Source organism: Cynoglossus semilaevis, chromosome 7, assembly GCF_000523025.1.
Source record: "Cynoglossus semilaevis isolate Cse_v1.0 chromosome 7, Cse_v1.0, whole genome shotgun sequence".
NCBI classification, from domain to species: domain Eukaryota; kingdom Metazoa; phylum Chordata; class Actinopteri; order Pleuronectiformes; family Cynoglossidae; genus Cynoglossus; species Cynoglossus semilaevis.
This window is the reverse complement of record NC_024313.1, coordinates 6,860,875-6,883,954: the sequence shown is the minus strand read 5'-3', so window position 1 is coordinate 6,883,954 and position 23,080 is coordinate 6,860,875. Positions and strand designations below refer to the sequence as shown.

Here is a 23,080-nt window from a genome sequence, read left to right as displayed (position 1 = left end):
TCACGGGAAGGTGTCATTAGCGGACTCTGCCATTTCTGGGGCCTGGGGTTCCCAGCTGCCCCCACAGATCTGCGTGTGTTGCACCGGACCATCAGTCTCTCGGCCCGAGGCCCTGCAATCTGTGGCTCTCTTTCCAAACCTCACCCAGCCATGACTAGTCATCATCTGGCCTCCTCCTGAGCAGAACCTTGTGCAACATTAACACGCAAAAAACCCTGAGAGAGAGGGAGTGTGACGTTTGTCGGCTGAGATTAACGACTGCGCCGCACCACATCTCACTAAAAACTAAATCTCCTCCAGTGGGCTCCATAGAGAGAGAGAGGGGGGATGGCAGAGCGAAATAAACCCCAGCATGATGGCGATGTTGCAGGGATGACAGCACACACGCAGCAAACTGAGAAAATGACAGCTTATGCAGAAACCCCACTGAGTGACACACGCTGGAGTTCAATTCTTTCAGGCCCAAAACTACAACAAATGTATATTTTCCTGTTCAGCTCAATTAAATCCTGGGCCACTGGAGTTAACTCCACCCCCCCGTAAAGAAGCTCCTGATTTTAGTCTCTACTGACAAACGTGCTACGCAGCTTGTGAGTTCTCATTTCAACACCGACAGAAAAAACCATCGATATTACACAACAAATACCCCACAGCATAAAGAAGATAATGTTGTCTTGTTTACAAAGAAATCCAATTGTTCCTCTTCAGGGGCTTCTACAAATGTATTTGTAATATCTTGCTCCTGCTTTTAAACCAATCTCACAGTTTTATTTGGTCTCAAACAGAACATAATAAGGTTGAAGATGAGATGATAAAATAAAAGCATCTGAGGAAACTTCTGGCCCGAGCCAGCAGTCAGTCAGAATAGCAGATAGCTAATGGCCCGTGACATAACAGCCAGTCAGGGCACCATAGCACAGAGCACCATTTGGTTAAGGAACTGTACACTGACTTTACAATTCATCAAAAAGGCCAAAAGAAAATAACATACATATTTTCTTCAGTTGTATGACTTTTTTTTGTTTTTTTTAATACTCATACATGATATCTTATAATCTGTTAATTCCACTACGTGGATTAGTAAGTACTTCAGTATTTCACTCTTGTTTTTTGATTTAATTTGATTTAAATACATATGGGAATCCACATTAATCGCACGTTACAGATGGATGAAATGGGACAAGAAATTCCATTAAGGAGAGAAGAAGGACTGGTGTAGTGTGATTCAGTTGTAAACAGGTTTTAATAGAAAAACTAAATGATACAGATACCAGACCATATTGGATTATTGATTTTTTTTGTTTGAAATATGTGACATTTCTATCCTCAAACTCAGAGAACATTGCTAATTGTGATGTGCAACATTAAGCAACAAAGTACTCACATTCGTCAGGTTGAGCAGTTTCTCCAATACTCATTTTTATAATTGTCTAGAAAGTAGCAGTTAATAAACTGGATAGTGAGAGACGCATAATGAACAAATGGCATATAAATGTGATGGTTGAGGTTAATTCAAATTCTGTTTTGCTCCTGAAATTTTCACCTGGCATAAAGGGAAGATTTTAACTCAGAGGTACAGTTGTGGTTGCCAAAAAAAAGCCCTTTATTTTCTTTTCTTCAGGGAAGAAAATACTAACTGCTTCCTCTGACAAAAGCTATTAACATTTTGTTGAAGGGCAAAAATGAGTAGATTCCAGAACCAGCTGCACCTATGAAAAGGTCGGAACAACCAAACAAACGACCATTTACTTCACACCTACTGCTGTCGGCTAATGTGCAATAAATACAGTATGTAGAAAGGTGTGATTTTTAAGCTACATATTCTATGACGTTTAATCCTCAGCAGCATCCGTAATCAACACTTGTTGTTTTTAAATTGTCTATGAGCTTTTTGACTTTTGGCCTTATACTGCACCTGTGCATTTAAGACATTTAAACCGAGGTGAAATTACAAGCTATTTAAGTGGTGAAAATCTGGTATATATATTTGGATGACAACGCCTTTTCCTGAACAAACAAATCTAACAGTTTTGTGTGTTTCTGCAGAGACCAGTTCTGTGCAGCTCACATTTGAAATTTGCTTCAAACGCTTCTGTAAGTCATGTGGACTCTGCTGCAACACACTGCAATCCAGTGCACAGACGCCAACGTTAAGCCCCTAAAATCTCTCAGGTAATGAAAGTTGTAGCGAGATATAAATAATAACAACCGAGGCTTTATGTTAAAACTGTTGTCTCTATTTTCTGAGCCCAGCAAGAAAACTCATTATTACTCTCTAAATCCTCAAAATCACCCTCCGTGCTGGATAACACACAGTGTAATTGGTGGAGTGGGGCCGCTCATTAAAAACTGACAGGTACAATCCTCGTTAACCGGAAGCTCAGGGAACACAGTGGCGCAACACAGATGCTAACTGCTGAAGTGAAGAACAGCTATTACCTCCCTGTTCCCACACTGTAGTCTCGTGGTGAGCAGATGAATGACCCCAGCTGCCCCTCGCTTCCCGTACGCCCGTCCTTCTCTCCTGTCTAATAACCATTGTCATGGACGCCAGGGATGAAAACAGTCGGTTGAATAAATACAGAGAATGTGTACTATCTTTACAAGCAACCTGTTGTATTTACAACCAGATCCCACCATATGCAGAACGTTGGTGTTTCCGTCGGGTTTATGGGCTTGTTGAGCTTTTGTAATAAGGGCGCCCTCGACACTTGAGGGCTGCAGGTTACGAGGTTTTCTAAAAATGATGAAAGAGGTATGACTACAGAAGCAGTGTAAGTAGCTGCCTCACTACAGCCTTTACTGCACGTGTAAACCACACCATATTTAGGTTTGTGTAAAATGATGCTGTCAAGTAAAGCAGAACAGACAAAGTCCATCTCTGCGGCAGAGAATTGTTGAAGGCTCCATTCTTCACTCGCCCACCGTCGTGACCTGACTTAACTTCTCATCATTTCCTGTCGTAATCATGTCCACAGATTGACTTGTACATCTGTGTGTACAGATACTAAAACTTCTGAAATGCCAGGTTGTGCATATAGACCTACAGTAATATTATGACTCAGTCAGTCGTTAAAGTGATATTGTTAACGGACTACTGTGGTATTTTATAACAAGCAAAAAAAAAAAGACAATTTCAAGGTGACAAACCAGGTTTTGTTTACAGCTGATATTAACAGATTGTGCCTTTCTTATGTCCTGGCCATATGTGGCCCAGACACAGCCTCTGATTGGCCTAGTCTGTGGTCATTTAAGAAGTGCTGATAGAAACTGAGAATCACAGCTGCTGAATGATCCAAAATGAATCCATGAATGCAACGCTCTTAGTAGCCCAGCTAAATGCACAATGTGTACAGCATCTTAAGGTGTTAACTGTTCACTTGAAAGAATCGTGTTCCTCTCAGAGCAACACTGTAAAATTAATATCATGCACTAAAGAATCATGTTCCTCTAAGAGCAACACTGTAAAATTAATATCATGCTCATTTAAGCCTTAATTGATAATCAGCATTTTTTTTAGTCTTGATTCCCTGAAAAAGCTGAGCTTTAATATCTGATAATCTTATCTCATAAATATGTATGGTTTAGAAAAAACAGTCATTTCAATAAAACCGTTCCCTGTTTTATCGTCTTGCTTGACCGTTCAATATCATCACTGAAACCAAAATCAGTTTGTACTGCTGCAACTCGTGACAAACTAAAATATGGTTCTTGTAAGAGTTAAAAAGAATATTTTTTTTGGTCCATTGAGGATGCCGCCTACACCTCCTCCACCACCTCCACCACTCTCCATTTCATTTTCCCTATCTCATTGTCCTGTCCTGTTTCCATCTCCCTCCTCACTCTGTTTTGTTATGGATCATTTTCTCAGTAGCAACAAATTTCCCTTTTTGCCTCTGTCTAATTTCAAGCATCAAATGAAATGTCACTGGTGTCAATACATGGGCTACAATACAATCACACACACACACACATACCTCCTCCACAAACACAAACACACACACCTGGGCCTCCACATGCACTCTGTATCAATAGAGCTGAAGTTATGAAAAGTTCCCTTCCAGCAGTCCATCAATAGAGCTGAATTGCCAAGTTATGAAAAGTTCCCTTCCAGCAGTCTCTGTATAATTAACTGTAGTCACATTCTCTCTCTGTATGTTGTCAACAGATATTTATCTACTCATTTACCAACATCTGACTTTGTTTCAAGGTGGATTATAATAAAAGAACAATTATCCTCTGGTGCCTGCTGTGGTGGAGCAGATGGTGCAGAGATAATGAAGACTGCACTTGGCCTACAGTAGTAGTAGTCACCTTTTTTTCCGTCTTTTTTTTTTTGCCTAACTCAAGGAAAAGTGATGGTTTCCTAACTCTTATTAGAAAGTGTGCAGGTCACAAAGGTCAGTTATTCTAATTCACACTAAATTCCTGCCCACTGGGTTTTCTGCTGAGAGGAATAACCTTATTAAGATGGAGAAAATTCAACTAAAATCCATGGAACAACACAGAGGGAATGGCACTGCTCCATGCTCGTACAGCGTTATTATTATTCACATGATGCTCTGACACATCCTCCATCTTGCTTCTTTTTATTTTATTTTATTATTCCAAAACTCCCTTGGCTTTAATGTAGCTTCATCACTTTTTCTCTTTTTTTTATTTTACATTCCGTTCATTCACCAGAACTAGACGTGTTCTAATTAAGTCTCTCTGACCGTAAATTACTGGATTCATTTTCTCTCCTCTGTGCACTAGTGTTCCCTGTGACGGTGTGCATCAGCCTGAGAGACTCCTGGAAGACGAGCAGTTCCGAGCTGTTACACACGGGCACACACAGTGGAGGCCAAAGAAAAATGGGCACAAGTTTCTAGTTTTCTACACAGATTCATAACAACACAATAATACTACATTTTCAACAAGTTCTGCCTTGATTAGTCCTCCACGGTGAAATACTTGCAGGTAGTATACTGCCCGTGTCTGTGCACTTACTCCATGAGTTATAAAGATAGATATATATAGCTCTGTTCCTATTTTATTCACTCAGTGCTGAGTTAATCTCCCGGTAAAGCCCTGAATATTAAAGTTTATTAGAGTTTTATTATTAATGCTGAAGCTGGTTTCTGACTGGATGACGCTGTCAAACTGTCAGTGGTTATTGAACAGGCAGCTTTAATGTGATTAGGGAGTCGGTCTGGAACATGGATATTCATCTGACAATTTGACTTTTTCATCCACATATGTCTGCTTTTTACACTGGTAAAAAGTGGTATCATGTGCATCATATATATATATACATATATATACAGTATACATATATATATGTATATGTATATATATGTATATATATGTATATATATATATATACACATGTATATATATACATGTGTTTGTCGCTTCAGTTGTGAAGCGACAAACAGATGTATTTACCATACCACAACTGCTTGTTGTCACTATAGTCTCCTTAATTGACTTTTATGGCCATATTTACAGTCACAGCACATGGTTTCTATTGTTAACAGCAAATAGCAGTGAGAATGGAAACACTAATCCAGCACCTTAATGTCTCCCCTCATAAATACCATGATTATTCATAAAGCTGTGTGAACCCACTCTCACTGTAAACCAACCGGCCACAAAAATTGTCACAGCGTAAACAGGAAAACATCACTACGTAAGTGAAGCTTCACAGCGGCGTGAAGAGCAGGAAGATCAACTGCTTCAAAGTCAGACAATTAATTACTTTTTAAAATGTTGCTTTCTTAAAGTATGCTTAGGCCTAAACTTTAGTTTAGTTTGCTTAAGTTTTTGGTCTTTGTAAATAGAAGAATGTCTGATTTATACTTTTGGATCCAATTTAGATGAAACCTGACAGTAAAACACTACAGTAGACATTATTCTATGAGTGGAAACTGCATGTTATCCATTATGGATCCTCTTCCCACACACAACTACAAGAACACACACACACATTTATCCATATCTGCCATTATATATGTATGTAGGGGTCCATGTGCAGGCCTGGAACCTTGTTTCTTTAAGGCTTACACTTTTCTGTCCCAGATATGTCCGGGAGTGGGGGTGAGGCTGGGGGTGAGGCTGGGGGACTGCAGCTAAAAGCAAAGTTGCACCACACACTGAATAATGAATATAAATTCTCCATCCAGTCCATACCCACACACTGTAGTTCAAAGACGCCCTGCTACACCACGCAAAACCAGACAAGACACTCGAGTCTATGCTAATGGACCCCTCCCCCAAACCAGGGGCTGGACTGAGCTCAGTGAGCCGTGCAGGTTCAATGAAGGAGTCAGATTCACTGAGAACACACACACACACACACACACAGAGTGTAAAAACAGTATCACAGAGAAGTACCAGAGGCACAAGTCATCCTCGGGAGAAGGCTGGACACATTACTAATTCCGAGTGATGCTAACAACCTCAGTTCGGCTGTAGACGAGCAACGAGTGACGCTGTCACAGGAGATCACATTAGTGAACGGAACAGTGACTGTACAGTAGTCAAAGCCCGAGGGCTGAAATGAGGCGGTAAATACAAACATGACTAATAATTTAGACACTTGGTACAAAGTTATCGCACACTTCTGAAATTTAGTCAAACCTGTGTTTTTTTCCCCACACAATCCTTCCCTACTGATCTGCTGAAGTGTGTGTTTTTCTCTCATGACTATAAAATTAGCCGAACCTGCACAGGCACTTAGTGAATTTCCTAATTACACCAAAAACAAAGGTCTTGTTATCGTGAAAGGAAGCAGCGCTCTCTCTCTCTCTCTCTGTGTCTGTACAAAAACAAGAAGCTGAGAGGAAAGGAAGTAAAAGAAAATTCCCCAGGGTACTTTTTTTTTTATTTCTTTACGTTCCCTGTATTTAATCAGTCCTTTCTTCTGCTTTCTGAGGTTCGTCCCTTGATCCCCCAAACCTTTTTCACATATGAATGAATCAGAATGCAGGTTTTGTAGTAAGACAGGGAATATTCCCACTGCAGCCACAGACAGGAGCGTCTGTAGGACCATCAGTGCCAACACCACAGGGACTCAACTGGAGTCTGTGCTACTCTTAAAATAACAGTCAGGTCTGTGACTCCTTATTAACAGGACAGAAAATATGTAAAGCTGCTAAAGGTTCTAGGAACTTCTTTATAACCTGACAGAGAATTAACGACATAATATAACTGTAAAAAAAAAAAAGAAATATTTAAGAAGAAAGAAATAATTAAATATATATTTTTGTTTAAATTTTCCAACCGATATCAGACCAACTGATACTCAACTGTGAATAGTTTAAGAACATAATGTGAAATTAAATATATATTTTTGTTTAAATTTTGTTGAAATAAAAGCAGTTTAAAAGCCAAGTGGTGAATTGGTTTTAAGGGATTGAGTGAATGACTACAGTCCCTTGGTGAGGTTTTATGTGGTAAAATAGATTTTCATTAGGTTAAAAACACTTAGATGAAACTTTTACCACTGGGTTACTTCAGTTCCTCTTTGGCATTCTGGTTAATTTTAAGGCAAAATAATATTTGTAAAACTGAGTTGCCTGAAATATACAGTACATTATTATATTATACACATTAGGAAAAAAAAACCATTTCTGGTGATATCTCTTGGAAGGCTCTATGTTTTATCGTTATAGGATTTACCCTGATCCTGGCATTTTCCATATCTCAGCACCATCTTCTCCTCACATCACAACATGAATGGGATTCATACCAGTTACTAGTTTCCTGTAAACCCCAGGGAGGCTGTGAAGTTTGACAGTGAGACAGAGATGATGAAATATTGATCAGAAGAATCGTATATGAAGCTGCAGCCAGTCATGTCGTACAACTGGAATGTGCTCAAGGAAGGGATACGGCTCTGAGGCAAATTACACAAACACAAGCACAACTGATGTGAGAGTCAAAGATCAAGTCATTTGTCTTTGTGCACAGAGATGGAATATTACCTTAAGGATTCCTAAAGGTAAAAACAATTTCCACGTTACTCAGATCTGCTTTAAATCTTACTGCTGCGATAAGAAAAAGCAGAGATCTGGCTGGTCTGTGGGGAACTGAGAGGAAAAGTAAAGGAAACTGTTTCACATGTGAACTTTATCAGCAACTTCCCTGTTGTGTAAAACGAGGAGAGGCACACATTATCTTCTAGAACAGAGGTGTCAAACTCAAATCCACAGAGGGAGTAACTTAATACTTTTAGGTAAAATGAATGGCATTTGTGCACGTTGGAAACAACCTTTAGTCTTAAAGACATGAGAATTTCAATTTGAAATTAAAAAAACGTTTTTGTCTCTTATTATGTCTCTTTATCTCTAGCCTTTCAACATCTTTTTTAATATAAAACTTTTAGTCACAGGCCAACAACAAAAAAAACAAAAACAAAATGTATGCACTATAATAAGGCACATAAACTGGTAATACTACAAATCCTACCAGTAGTACGCACTATAATAAGGCACATACACTGGTAATACTACAAATCCTACCAGTATATAAGGGTTATATACTGGTAGACCAACTCTGGTACACAATTGATATGATCTTGTGGATCATAGATAATTACATTGCGGGCCAGATTTTGTTTTAATGAGGTAAAAAAGGTCATGTTTGTCAGATGTTGATTAAAAATCAGCTCTTTTTCACTTCAGCAGGTGAAGTGAAAAAGAGAAAGTGCCTGAGTGTCTGCTTTAATCAGAACACACAGGTCACGCTTGACTAACTCCCTTCACCTCACCTTTCACACAGCCTGATGGAAATTGTGTGAACAGCACTCGGACACTAGCGGTCAACTGTCAGGTCATCGACCATTTTCACTTGAGAACCATGTGACTTTTTAAAGGAGGAGATGTTCAGCAGTAAGACTTGGTCCCTGGATGGCTGGGCCTCTGAAACTGTCTCTCTACATTAAGGTTGAGTGACTGCATCAAGTTCATTCATCCCTCCATGTTAACATGGTGTTTCCCTTTTAGAGTCGCAGCTCAAACCTGCGGCTACCGACGCCACTGTGTTGTAATTAGAGCAAGAACGTTGTGGTTTGTATTAAATTTATAGATAACTGCTGACTTTTTTCAATAGACCGTATAAACAATAGAGAAGACACCAACCTCATTAAAGTGGGCCACATCCTCACAGTTCTCTGCCACCCGGCTGTAGAATGACAAACCTGGAAGATAAAAAGAAATGTTATGAGTAGATTTTATCTACACTACACTGGCTTTGGCTGCACTGAGCCTTATTGTTGAGCTGTTAACAATAAGTAATAATGTTAACAGCTAAATAAACAAAAAATAACAGAATGTAATAATGTTAACAGCTGAATAAACAAAACAAAATATAATTATAATGCAGATAAAACCGAAAATATAAATAAAAGTCCCTTAAATTTAGCTATGAATTAGTAAAACTTAATCTAAATAGTTTATAGTCTTAAACCAATAATAGAAGAAAAGGTTTAGCAATTTGTAAAAAAAAAAGTAACCAGAAAAGGTTTCAAAATAAATAAAGTTTAATCAACTATTACTTAAAAAATAAATAAATATTAGTAAAGTATAACTAATAAGTAGCTTTGATAGCGTCATTATTGGCTGAAATTAACATAATTGAAAGTATACTTTAAAGAAAAGCCAACAACAAACAGAATCCTCTAATCTACAAAAGTTAACAAATTCAATTAAATGAAAACATTCTTCAGGGCCCATAAACTCTGTGATAGTGCCAAACCAGACATTTGTTATCTCTGTTTGGACTGATCACACTTCAATTGCACATGTTAAAGTGCTTTGTTATAAAGCAGACAGGATTCATCAGCTGCACTTCACCAAAGACGGTGAACAATCCACCACTGTCAGACCCAAGTATAATTAGTATAAAAAACTCCAAGAGAACACTGACCAAGATTAAACCCAAATCCATTTTCACCTTTGCCACAGGACAAGACAAAACACAAATAAATGACTTTAATGACTGAAAACCACACAAATAAGACAATGAGAGGAAGAGTGTGGAGTCGGGCGGTGACTCAGCGTGTGACCAGGTCAAAAAGAACTAACAGAGAAACGGCAGCTAATTCAGCCACAGGATGAAAACCTCCTTAAATCAATTCACCAAACATCTGCCTATACAGTCAACTCACTGGGTCTGTGCGGTGTTTGCTGTGGTCAAACATAAGGGTGTGGCCCAGTAGTCCAGTTCACCCAGGCGTACTTGCAGGTGATGTGGCAGCCTCAGTTCACCTGTTGGCTTTGTGCAGCTCATGAATGGTGCCGAGCTGCTGTGAGCATTTGCTCTGTGCGTCCCAGGCTTTTGTGTTTGCAGACAGCTGACATGTGCTCACACACTTTTACACAGGTAAACTTGCATGAACAAAAGAACCTACAGGTTAATTACTAAGTTAATTACAGCCCTGTCAGGCACGGCCATAGTAATAATAATAGCGTTGAACAGATCGTCCAGCAAAGTCCAGTTCCCGGCGCAATCGTGTCATTATCTTTGCTGAAAGCAGCTCATCTCACATTCAAAGAGAGAACAAGCCTGGTGTTCACAGAGAGCATGAGACAAAGGATTAGAATAGTTGTTAAAAAGCAAATAATGTAAAACACAGCCCAAATAAAGGGTTTAATGTAGCTTAATGATAAACCCAATGAAACCCAGAAACAGCTAAAATAAACAAAAAATACATGAGCCATAGGACTACACTAGATTAAATATAACAAAGTAAACAAATCAGTGGAAAGTAATGCAAAATTCATATTCATTATTTTAAATAAAACATTTAAAAAGAATGAGCTGAAGTTTGTCATAGTGTATAATGAACACAGGATCACAAACGCCTACGTACCTTCAGCTTTTTCTACTATACCACAAGTTCGCCTGGGAATAGCTAAATGCTAGCTGAAAATATTGCTTATCATTTTTCTTACAGATAACTTCAGGTTAGCCAAGAAATGTCATTCCAAAATTTTGCAGAATCTGGCAACCTGATTAACAGCCACAATTCAACATTAAAAACCACTGGTTGTCACAGAGACAAACAGAGACTTTTCCTCTACATTATTCAAAACAACAGTCAGAGCTGTGCTTCGCTCTGAATGGAGATGTGGGTTTTAAAGTGTGGACTAGAAAACCTTATGTAAGATGCTTTGAACCAGAACCTAACTGAGCTTGTCTGTTTTTCAGACAAGCTCGTGTCCTTGGCGCAGTCAGAGGAACGTAGGAAGAAACAAGAAGGCAATATTTGACAAACTAACTAACGCAAAGTGGGAAAGAAAAACAAAAGGAGCAAAGCAGGGCAGAGGTTTGAGTCATCAATGACAGCGACGCAGTGAAGAACTCTGTAGCTGTAACACAGAGAACAAGGATGGGGTTTTTTTCACCTCAGGCTTCGAAAGAAGGAAACAATGAACAGAGAAAACTGTGCCACATCATAAAAGGAGCTCCACTGTTAGTCTGACTTCTCCTCTCTCAGCATTTAATTCTCCTTCTTCCATGCTGGGATTTAATTTCCAAACCAATCCTGGCGTCGAATATTAAATGGGTTATATCTGGAGAGAGAAGTGCAGTTGTAACCTGATCTACAGTGGGGGTCTCCTCCAGCAGAGAGAGACCCCCACCCCAAAGGACAGCTCCAGGGGAAGAGAGGCGTTGAAATGATGTGTGCAGGATGCAGTGCATTTCACAAACAAAGCTCTATGGTAATTTACCGCAGCGTTAAAAAGATGACGAATAAACAACCTGTGAGGAAACACTAATACAAAGAGAAAAAGGAAAAGAAAAAGTTGGGTGAAAATAGAGATGATTTAATGAGCTGCAACTAAATATGTACAAAGGCCCGTCACCAGAAAAGTTTGGTCACGTCGTACTTATATAATAACAACACAGAAGAAAGAAAAGACTATTATTGATTTCACTGACCTGAAACTTTTTAGTTGTTTCAATACTAAGGATGCTAAAAAGCAATGTTTTAATAAGTACATGTTTTTACAGCAAATACTCCTGGTATAAAGGACATAAGCAGTTTTGTAATCCATCTAGTTCATGATAAAAACATTTTTTGTTAACTAGTCTTGATGGGTTTTTCGTCATTCTTGATACAGTATCCCTTAAAATATTTATAATTTATTTAATGTTTGTTTTTAGTCTTATATGACACGTCGTGCCTATTAAACACCAGACAAACTTATTTATTTATTGCATATTTGGGAAAATCTTTGAAAATCTGTCAATAGACACTGCCCTAGAAACAATGCCTTCATTATTTTTGTAACGAGTTAGCCCTTTTATATATATATTTAAACTTGTTTTTGAGCCGTCACACTGCAGTGCACAGGCCCATTATCTCTGAGTTTTTGATCCTTCACGCTGCAGTGCACAGGCCCATTATCTCTGAACATCCAGGATCTGAAGTGTGTTTCTGATAACAGAGAGGATTCATCAGAGACCTGACACAAAGTCAATGTTTTCACGACATTTCTTTGGGGATGACTCACATTTATCCACTTCTGTGGTCTTAGATAATAATGGACTGGTCTGACCAGAGAGAGAACTCTGCTTTTATCTGAAATCCTGAATACAGTCAGTTACTTCATGTCGTAATGACTTTTACTTCCTCCAAAAACATCAGTCATTTAACTCAGTCACTTTTAAACAGCGTTGAGTCTCAGTTCCTGTCGGACCCTAATGAGTGGCTACACAACATCCGCCCGTCTTTCCAGCGAGTTTTGAAACGACAATGTTGTGAAAGGGATGACGGGAGCGGGGGTCCATGGCAGTACTTCCTCTCTACAGAAAGGGAGTTGTTTAAATACATCCAGGAAACTCTGGCAGCAGGAAGCGGCAGGTTTCAAACATAAGGGTGAAGGAGAGGTTGACCTCCACCTACTTCAATTATTACAAATAATTATAATCGTCCGTAATATCTTTAATCGGTGGGAGAATTTGGATGAGCTGAGATTTTTTTTTTTTGAATGAAAGTAGACCTAGAATTTTCAATGAAGACATTGGGATTGTCATAATGGATGTTTGTTCAAGACCAGGAGCCTGGTCAGGTTCACTGCAGCACGAGGAGAAGCAGAAAGAGTCAGAACAATGGTGGAATAAAAAAAAAAAAAAAGAGGGTAACAGTCTGTTAACATCCTGACAGCAGGAGATGAGCTGGGAGGAATGGACTGAACACCTGCCACATCGCTGTCCAAGGTGCTGAAACACATGCGCACACATTTCCTTCCATCTCTCTTTTTTAGAACAGAGGCTGTGATAATCACCACGTGTAGTAAAAGGCAATAAAACAGCCAGAGAACTGAAGTCATGCGCCCTCCGGGGAAAAAAACAAAACAAAACAAAGACTGCCTCATCCATCCTCTCCCACCACTGACGATCTCCCAAGTAATCGATTCCATCAGCCGTAGCGGTTGTAACCCATTGGCCTTCTGCCCTTATTGCTCTATGAGTAAAAATGTAAACACACTCGGCTGGAAATGTCAAGCACATTGATAATGAGAAATCACTTTAGTGTTGGTATTCCTGGGTTCTATCCTCTGGAGAGAAGCATTTCTCTCAAGAAGGTAATAGCTGCAGTGATCATTTCCTTATGTATAAAGGCTTTATTGCTTTCTACTGTGTATCCCCCGCGGTATAAGTAAAAAATATCCATATTGTATGAGACGGGAGCACCCAAGAGGATATGGGGGGGGGTTAGATAAACTAATGTTTCATTTATTTCACTCAGGATTGTTAAAAAGGGTTGTTTTTTGCTAACTTAACAGATGTACATGTACATTTTGTCCTGTTGCTTCTTAAGGCATCACAGTTTGAACAGAAAAGTTAGGCTCTTTACTGAGCTTCATTCTAGAAAACTACTTTAATTTTAGTTCAATTATCAACGATATACTTTACTCGCTATTTTTCAAATGTAATAGCAGAATTTTTTTTTACCAAAACTTGATATAAAATGGAAAAACTGGAGTGAGAATGCAGTTTGATACTGTTTTTAAGTAAGAACAGAAAATGCCACTAACAGTGATCTCCAATTGGCAGGTGTTGCATTTTACTTGTAACGTGATTTTGAGCATGTTTATCATTTAAAATCAACTATAAATTGACAGAGTTTTGTCCTTGCGCTTTTGATGATTTAATAATATTCTATAAAGAGATGCCGGCAAATTAAGATTTTTTTAACAACTTTCTCAAGTGTAAAGCAATTGGGATATGAATGGCCGTTTCTATGGTGACAGAATTTAAAGATTTACGTATTTTAAGTCAGGAATCACTCAAATTCCACTGCTCTAAAATACAGAGAATCTTAGGTTTATTTTCTTTGATGCAGCAGGCTTTGAAAGGGGAATCAAAAGCAGAGTGATGCAAAACTAGCTGAAAACCTCAAAAAATAAAAATGTGAATCATTCCTGTCAGATACCAGATTTTGGTGCTTTAGTCATTTCGTAGTTTTTAAGCCAATGACAACAGCGTGTGAATCTACAACACTTCAATAATAAAGGTTATTTCCTGATTTATTTTAAACATGCACCGAGTCTCAGGTGGTTCCAACTTTTTACGCACCAGGATCACTTCACCTGGTCTTCCATTATCCATAAGAAAAAAATAAAAGCAGTTCACTTCCAAAACTGACCTCTTATAACGTTATAAAGGCAAAAACCGCAGGAAAACACAGAAACTCTTACCTCTGAACGTAACCTTGGTGATCCGGTCACCTTTCCCCCTGAGGTGAGCCACCGTCTTCAGATGAACCGTGAGAGCCATCATTGGTCCACGGTGCGAGCAGAGTGAATTCTACTCCACGGAGGTGAAACTTGCAGCACGAATCCGTGCTCCTCAGTGGGATTCAGAGTGAGCTTCTACGGCGTGGATTCGCTGCACTCACGATGACGGTTCTCCACCCGGTCAGCATGAACGGGACTTTTCCACCTGTTCTCCAGAAGCGACGCACTGGCGGAGAGAGAGTCTCAGGCTGCACTTGGACATTTTCTCCGTGGTGCGTGATCGCTGCTGCAAGTGTGGAGCATCTCTCAGCTGGCACTGGGTCTCACTCTGCTCTGTGTGCAGGAAGGGGCGGGTGGAGTTGAGGGGTGGGCTTCGTCCACTGGGAGCTGATGGAGGATGTTCCTGTTTTTACTCCAGCTTGGAGATTGGAGTAAAACCTTCATCTTTACTTCCTCTAAATCCATGTTCATGTGAATAAGGATTTTAAATACCTGTTTAAAAGACGTGTTGCAGAAATACGTTAATGATGTCGACGGGAAGAGTGAGAAAGGTGAGTCATTACAGTGCAATTATAACCTTACGTAAAAAAAACAAAGAGTCAAGAATATGCAGGAAAAAAAATATAAGAAATATTTTAAAAAATGTATATAATAGAGGTTGGCCTAAAAACACTCTACAAAAAACAATCTACAAAATGCAAATATTGCACAGTAAAATCAGAATATTATCAAAAACGTGCACAGTAAAAACTAATTATAGCAAAACGTTGTCCAGTGAGTTTAATTACAACACACTCAGAGGGAGGACAAACGGCTCCAGGCAGGGATATATATGCTGCTGCAGTTGGAGGAAATTAGTTTCTGGCCAAAAGTGCTCTGAGCAGAACATCAGCCAGTGCTGGGTTGCCAAGTCGTCGTTATTGAGTCAGTAACAAGTGGTTATTTTTCATTTCCTGGTCTGTCAATAGTTTGTGTCGCTCCCTCCACAGTGTGTCATCCACACCGTCACAACTGGCCTTTTCTGACCCAACCTTTGGAAACATGAGCATCATGTGTCCGGTCCATGGACAGATTGGATCACCTGGATCACCAGGGTGAAGAAAGACTCCCCACACGGGCACAGCAGACCGTTAACAGTTAAGTACAAGGTTTAAAAAAATATAAAACAGACTTGATAAAAACATACTGTCCTAATTTAAGACTGCAGAGACAAAAAAACTCACACACACACACTGCTTGGTGACTGTGATAAGACACATGCCTCAAAGAGAACGACGAGAATAATTCAATGTTCTTCTAGGAACACTGCAGTTGTACTGACCGCAGCAGGACTCTGTTGTTACTCTGGTCCACTATGTTCCAGCAGTGACACATTTAGACTCTGTGTCTGTCTGTATGGACACTGACTGTCAGAGGAGACGCTGCAGCTGCTCAGACTGGAGCTTCAGTGCACCGTCTAACCACAGGTAGCACAGCCTGACACCGGTGACATCGTCATGTGTATCGTCTCTAAACCTGGAGTTTTTGTTTTTGTCACCTGGAGGTGGTTGGATATTTTCTACTCTTGCTACCACTTTATAAAAAAAAAACACACTGGTGGAACGAAAACTCAACCTAAAAATGACCCTATATGTTTGAATAAAGCCAACAAAATAGACGTATGTGATGATTATTAGTTTCTAATGTTTCACTTTAAGATGACTTATGCATTTTCACTCTGCCTGTGTGTGTGTTTGCGGCGGTGTTGGTAGAAACACAATCAGCAGCAGTATTGACTTTATGGACTTTGAGGCTTTAAGGCCAGAGACGATATAAAACCAAAAACTGCTGCCATGTTATGCCCCCTAGCGGCCATTTTATTTTTGTGATTTCTACCACTGTGTCTTACATGCTGTAGACAGCCAATCAGATTGCTTGTTACATTCTATTAGTCTCGCTTTGTCAGATATTTCTGTTTTTCTTTTCATTCTTAAAAACTTCAAATTTGATATCTTAAATATCCTGATATCTTAAAATACAAAGATAAAAGAAACACTATAGAGATATTGAGATGGGTTTGTGTTTCAGTTATTTCTCATTTTTCTTCCAGTTGTGAACACGTGACGACTGAGTGATTTTATTCCCCACTGCAGGTGAGCTAAGGTTCCAACAGAGGGAGGTGTTGCTCTAAAATACAAGCACCTGCAACTACATGGAAATCTCTTGCATCTGTGGACACAAATAACGCCATTTCATTAAGGACATCTTTCAAATCATGTGCTGGAGTTGACATTATCTTCAGGGCCGCTTTAGTCATACTTGCTTAAACTTAAGGAAAATCTAGACAAAACTTTTTAAAAGATTTTGCCCGTTATTGACATGACAATTTTAAGTAATTCTTTGTAACTGGCTGAACGTCACTAAAATACTCAAACTCAGGTCTAATGGCTATAGGGACAATTAAAGAACTGTATGTTGGAGAAAAAACAAACAAACAATGCTTTGTGACATGGCAGGATTGCGTCTCAAATCAGCCAGAACATGAGAACACCATCGTTCCAGGTCCAAACCATGGTCACATGATAAAATCAATCCACTTTTCATGTTGTTTATGCCAGATTCTGAGTTTCTCCTCCGACCTCAACAAGCTTCATCCCCATAAGAACCCAGACATACTGAATATTTCCTCGGCTCTGGACTGTTCCACGTGACCCACAGGGACAGAAGTGTGAAGACAAGTCCAGTTGATCTGCAGTTTTTGGAAATTTCTCAGACCAGTCCATCTGGTACCATCAAACAAGCCAAGTCAGAAGTTACTTAAAGTTCTTTAAAAACTCCCTTCCTCTGTTTAGAGTCTGTTTAAAGCAGATTAACAGTTTTCCATGTGATTATCATTATCATGTGATTGGTTGAACAGGTGTATTTTATCAACTGACCGTCAGTGTGCCAGCAACATTAGATTATCTTCAAAAAACCTGGTTACCTGCGCCATCTAGTGGCCCCGTGGTCAATTTGGAAAATGGATGTAATGTTGAACTTTGTCTCCAGATACAGTATTAGATCATTTGTTGGAGTCCTGGTCCACGGCCCTGATGTCTGACACCTGGCGCAGCGATGCGGTCATGGAAATGTTTATTCAAGTCTGGAACCAGAGTCCGCGGAACAATACGGCACAGGTGGGTCAGAACCAGAGGGGGGGCAAAGCAGTACCTGACGTGGAAAAATAACAATACATTGGTTGGAAAAATATTAACTACTGGTTTCTCAAGCAACCGCAAAAAAAAAAAGAAAGAAAAAACGAAAGAAATTTAAATAATGTAATTTTGAAGCTGACAAGTTATGACGATATATTTTTTTAACTCGACAATTTAGCTAAACTATACTAAAAATTTAAGTTAGTGAGTCAGGGAAATTAACATTCAACTGGCGTGGCTCTGAACTGTCGTTATTAGGAGGTTTAATCATTTTTCTATCTGCACGCTCTTGAGAGCTGTTCTCCCATCAGCAGAGAGAATTCGGAGGGCAGGGCTGCACAGTCCCAGCCCTCTGCATCCAGCTCAGCTGGTGCCTCGTTGTGCTGCAGAGGCGCACAATCATAATCACTATGGCTTTAGCCGCAAGCAGGACGCTTTTGGCGCTATTCGTGACTTTTTGCGCACCGGGATGCGGATGGACAGGTAAAATAAAAAAAAGTGCTTTCTACTTCTGCTCTCCTGCAGGTGCGCGGTTTGCGCTGTTTTTTTGTTTTGTTTTTTTTTTGCTGCAGTTGGGTTTTTTTTTATCTTTCTCCATTTGAAGCTAATGTATTTAGTGAGAGATGTGCATTTCTTATGCGTAAATTTAAATTACGTAGGACGCGATTTCTACACGAATTCTCCTGAACTTTATGATCAGAAGGAATGAAACGACTTTATTCATGTCAGCTCTCTGCACCAGACCCAGAAACTGCAAAAGTAATTTGTCGCCATAAAAGGGTGAGAGAAACTATTTAGAGCGCCTCAGATAATTAAGACCGTGTCATCGTGAACCACATCATTAACAGATGTGAAAGGAGTTACTTCAAGTGAGCAATTATACCTAAATCGACTTTGACAGTCCTGTGACTTTATGGCTGGAAAATATGATGCTGCTGTGTTTCGGCAGCAGACGCGGCTCTTACCTCATACAGTTGAGTAAATGTGATCAACAGTTGAAGGATGCTGGTAATAATCAGGCTACTTCAGAAGAATCTGAGGGAGAGGGGAAAAGAAAAAAGAGGTTATTTTTCCTACACTTTGCTGCACATTTGCTGAGTAACCTAGCTGATGCTGGCTGATAAATCCAGTGTCATGGGACAGTAGAGGTGGAAGGAGTTCAACATTGCTGTCTGTCACACTTCCTCTGGGCTTTGTTGCTTTATTCCAAGGCCAGATCAGCAATTTGAGTGGGTGAAACACTGTACGGCTGATGAAGGAAACTGTGGAATCAGTGTGTTTTTAATCAAAGAGAACTTTTCTCTTTTTTTTCAGCATCATTGCATGTCTGCAAAGGGAATAAATCAAAACATTCTGTGTGTGTGTGCATATTGCTGCAGCACACATGTTTTTAAGGTTTTGTCCGATGCTGATTGTAAAATCAATTTTCAGGCAGAGTCTACAACTTCCAGACAGAAAAGAAATTTCAAATATCAGAAATGTCCTAAAGTCTGTGAAGTCTTGGCCAGGAGTAAGATAACCCATTCTTCTACTCCAAAACCTGGATTATCTTATAATATTTGCTGCGTTCATTTAATGGTTAGCTGATCTGACTTTGGTGGCATTTTGTGCAGGAAAGTCCAAAAGTCTAGTCTGGTGAGTAGATTTGGTTCTTGGAAAAATGTTTTCATATCAGATGTTTTTTCTATCTTAGATGTTTGTCCAACTTGTGGGTTTTTTTTATACACCCCTTGTGGTTTTTGACCAACATTACACAACCAAGAGCCCAAAGGTTTGGTAAACACCCACCAAAAAACTAAAAAGACTGCTGTTAAGAAGTGAACAGAGGAGCTCCTCAATACTGTGGCCGCCGGCAACAGCTCCACCAAAGTCAGACGCTTCCATGGCCATGTTCAGACCTGGCATTCATGGGCGTGTTCTCACCAGTAGTTCTTTTCCTTTGGTTCAGGAAACAGCAGAGAATGATGATGTTCACCAAAACTAAATTATGGCATACTTTTTTTTTTTTTTAAACAAAACAAGTCATGAACTCACGATTACATTCTGATTGGACAGATTGAAAACATCAGCGATGACGCGGTTTTGGGCTGGATCTCATTGTGTTTCCACAACAATGGGCTTCTGCTGCTGCCGCTGGGCTGAGTTTGGTCATTACAACTTTGTTATTGCTCCACCTCTAGACATTAACTACACCAGAACACCCAAGACATGTAAAAAGCGTGGATCTAACTGCATTATTTTAAGAAAACAAAATTTAAATTGCACTGTTTTTCCAGTTGTATGTCACTTTTAGGTTGTATCTAAAAGATTAGCAAACTTGGCATTTTAATGCTCCATTCTTTGTGCAGTTTCACTTTCAAGCTTTCACCTTCACATCTGGCTGCCATTCAGTGAAACTGTTAAGTTCCTGCTGCAGCACCGAGCAGAACCATTTTGAGTCCAACGCTTCCATCAGTGACTGTACGGGTGTAACCAATTAACTTCCAGGTCGACAGGTCGTTATCTAGTGTTCAGAACGGAAGGGGAAATTGAGCTCATGGGAGAATCTGGACAGGCTGCAGCCATGCAAAGAGAACGAGAGAGAGAGAGACAGAGTTACCGATAGAGGGAGGGGGGAATATATACTCTACTGTATTTGGAATATAAACAATGCTGATTCCTGTCCTGCAGTGAGTCTGTCAGCTTCTGGGAAGGTAAACATAATTGGGTTAGTGTGTGAGACGAGAGAGGAAATAATGTCCATGCAAGCCAAAAGAATTATTTTTCTGCTCCACTCATTGGGCTGGAATACTTCGGAAGCATTTTACATTAGAGGAAACAAAAAAACCCAATTGAAATAAGGAATGTCAAACTTTCCTTTAAGAAAACAAAAGAGAATCACAGGAAGACGAAGAGGCAGCCATCGCCTGCTAAAGCTAATATTTGGGTTGATCACCTGGCATAGTTGCCCCTGCCCACTCAAAGACCTGTCAGCAGTGGAATTAGCTAACGTCATGATGTCAGTTGTTTAAACAGCTCACACCTGGTCCATAAACACCCTTGTCACAGCACAGTGGATGTCGATGGACGTATGGTGTCAAAACATACAGTAGAAACTAACACTCTGACATGTCAACCCTGGAAAGTGAGAGTTGGTGAGACGGTGACCACCAACAGTGATTCAGGCTCACGTTCCAGTTGTACAAGTGGAGCAAACGCTACAGCTGTTTGGAGGGCAACAGCCTTGACCTCAGTTGTGTGTGGACTTGATGAAAGCTGATTACAGACGAGGAGGTCGTTCACTGAAGGTCAGAGGAGAGAGGGTAGAGACTGACAAAGGTTACTGTAGCCCCAGGCCAGACCTCACACCGACATGACACCCATACTATTCAGTGTCATTTGCAAAAGAATTTGGTTTTGAAAACTGTAAGAGCCATTTATTCTGATGTACTGTTCAGCTACTGTCGAAGCAAACGATCGTCGTTCGATTGACTTATTGTTACGCTTTGTGCTTTTATTTTATTGACAAGTTTTGGTAATGAACAGAAAGTGCAGAAAGTTTGTGCAAAAATGCAACATCGCATTGTGTTAGTGATTAATAAAATGTTTCTGTGGCGTAAGAGGAAGTAAGGGGACCTGTTTGAAGGGAAAAGGAAGCTTGGTTCAGGGTTTAGGTCACATAAACTTGGTAATTTCCTTCCCCCTCAACAAGAGTCGGAGCCAAACCATCAACTCACCGCAAAACTAAAAATCAATCCTGCTGCTCCCGGGAAAGAATTGTGCTCTTTAAAAAAAAAAAAAAAACACCGTAACGTGTTCAAACTTGACGTTCTCCAAACTAAACATCATTGCTCAAACCTGATGTTCTCCAAACTAAACATCATTGCAGTAATCCAGTGATGAGATAAACACAACAGATGTGCAGCATTAAACCGACTTTTTTTTTGTAATCTGCCTTAAATGAAGCAAGCTCCAACAACAACATATTTATCCTGACTTTTTACTTAGTGGTATTAGTAAGTAACTGACAAATATCCCTGGCAGTGAAGTGTGTAGGTCTTTTGTTTTGGTTCACGTCAGTGCAGAAAATGATACAATCAGTTTGGTTCTCTGTTCCAAAGTTCTCACTGAATGCTGCTTTGATAGCATTTTGCATCACTGAACCACAACAGTAATGTGGACCAGATCAACACCTGATATGAATCTCTTTAAAGTTTTCAATATATGTTTATTGTTTGCCGTAATGCGTTCGATCAAACTCCCTGTTGTTCTGCATCTGCTCCTCATCTGCTCTAATTTAGTGGGCACACACTTACATCATTTAAATGTCAGGAAAATGTTGGACGGGTGATTTATTTTCTTTTTTTAAAGAATCTTGTTTGGTTTTATTTAAGTTAAGTTTAGTTGGAAGAGAAGGATCATAAAATCAGACTCAAATCCACAGTCAGTATGTTTCACTGCTCTTTTTGTGCAACCAATGTGCAGATAAATGCACGTATGCATGTTCCCACAGTGCTGAGTTCAAATCTATTATGTCCGATTAGTTGCTGATTCAATCATAATCACTGCTAGATGAGTGTGAACCACTGGCAAACCAAACAAATGTATCATTTTCTGACTGGGCCACTAAAGGAAGCCAACTACCCTCTCCAGCCAAAACTCTGTAGAACAGGTGTGAAACAAGACTCTCATTTCCAACCTACTGTTGGGTTTGTAGCTTATTAATTTCTGCTCCAAAATATTCAGAACTGACCTCAACATCATCTCCACTGGAACGTAGAGGGAAGGACATCAGTCATTCATTGTGCTGACCATGATATAAAAGCCTCACTAAGACAGAATAACTGAGTCAAGTGAAGAGTGTTTCTCCCACCTTCCGTCTGTAGTGAGGCTAAAAGTCTCCACGGTCTAGTAACATATTTAATGAAATGAGACAAATGTGCTCCAGAGTTGAACTTCACTTACATGGATCTTCTCTGCTGATTTCCTAAACAAAAACAAATGTTGCTCATAATGCTAACAGGCCACGCTGATAAATTCAGTTCTTCTTGCCCGGGGTTTCAGATTGCATCTATTAGAGTTCACTTAGGCTTCCAATAAATGCAAACTGGAAGAATTGAACCTTGTTTTTGTTGTTTTTTTCGTCAGTATAAAACCTCTGCAGACTAATGATGATACAGCAGCCATGAACAGTGC

The 23,080-nt window shown here is 39.7% G+C and overlaps 2 protein-coding genes across 4 annotated transcripts in view; one reads left to right on the top strand and one right to left on the bottom strand.

Moving 5' to 3' along the window:
- The window catches only part of otofa (otoferlin a), a 79,045-nt gene that overhangs the window by 38,795 nt on the left and 17,170 nt on the right, over nt 1-23,080 (bottom strand). The window contains 4 exon segments of the mRNA XM_017033623.2: nt 9,123-9,181; nt 14,694-15,224; nt 17,695-17,921; nt 18,871-18,940. Of these exon segments, the coding sequence (XP_016889112.1) occupies nt 9,123-9,181; nt 14,694-14,775 (141 nt within the window). The 5' untranslated portion in view covers nt 14,776-15,224; nt 17,695-17,921; nt 18,871-18,940.
- fndc1 (fibronectin type III domain containing 1) overlaps nt 18,027-23,080 on the top strand; it is a 33,394-nt gene continuing 28,340 nt past the window's right edge. For all 3 annotated transcript variants that reach the window (XM_017033620.2, XM_008313124.3, XM_008313123.3), the window contains exon 1: nt 18,027-18,388. In XM_017033620.2, the coding sequence (XP_016889109.1) occupies nt 18,316-18,388 (73 nt within the window). In that variant the 5' untranslated portion in view covers nt 18,027-18,315. The remainder of the gene's footprint in view (nt 18,389-23,080) is intronic.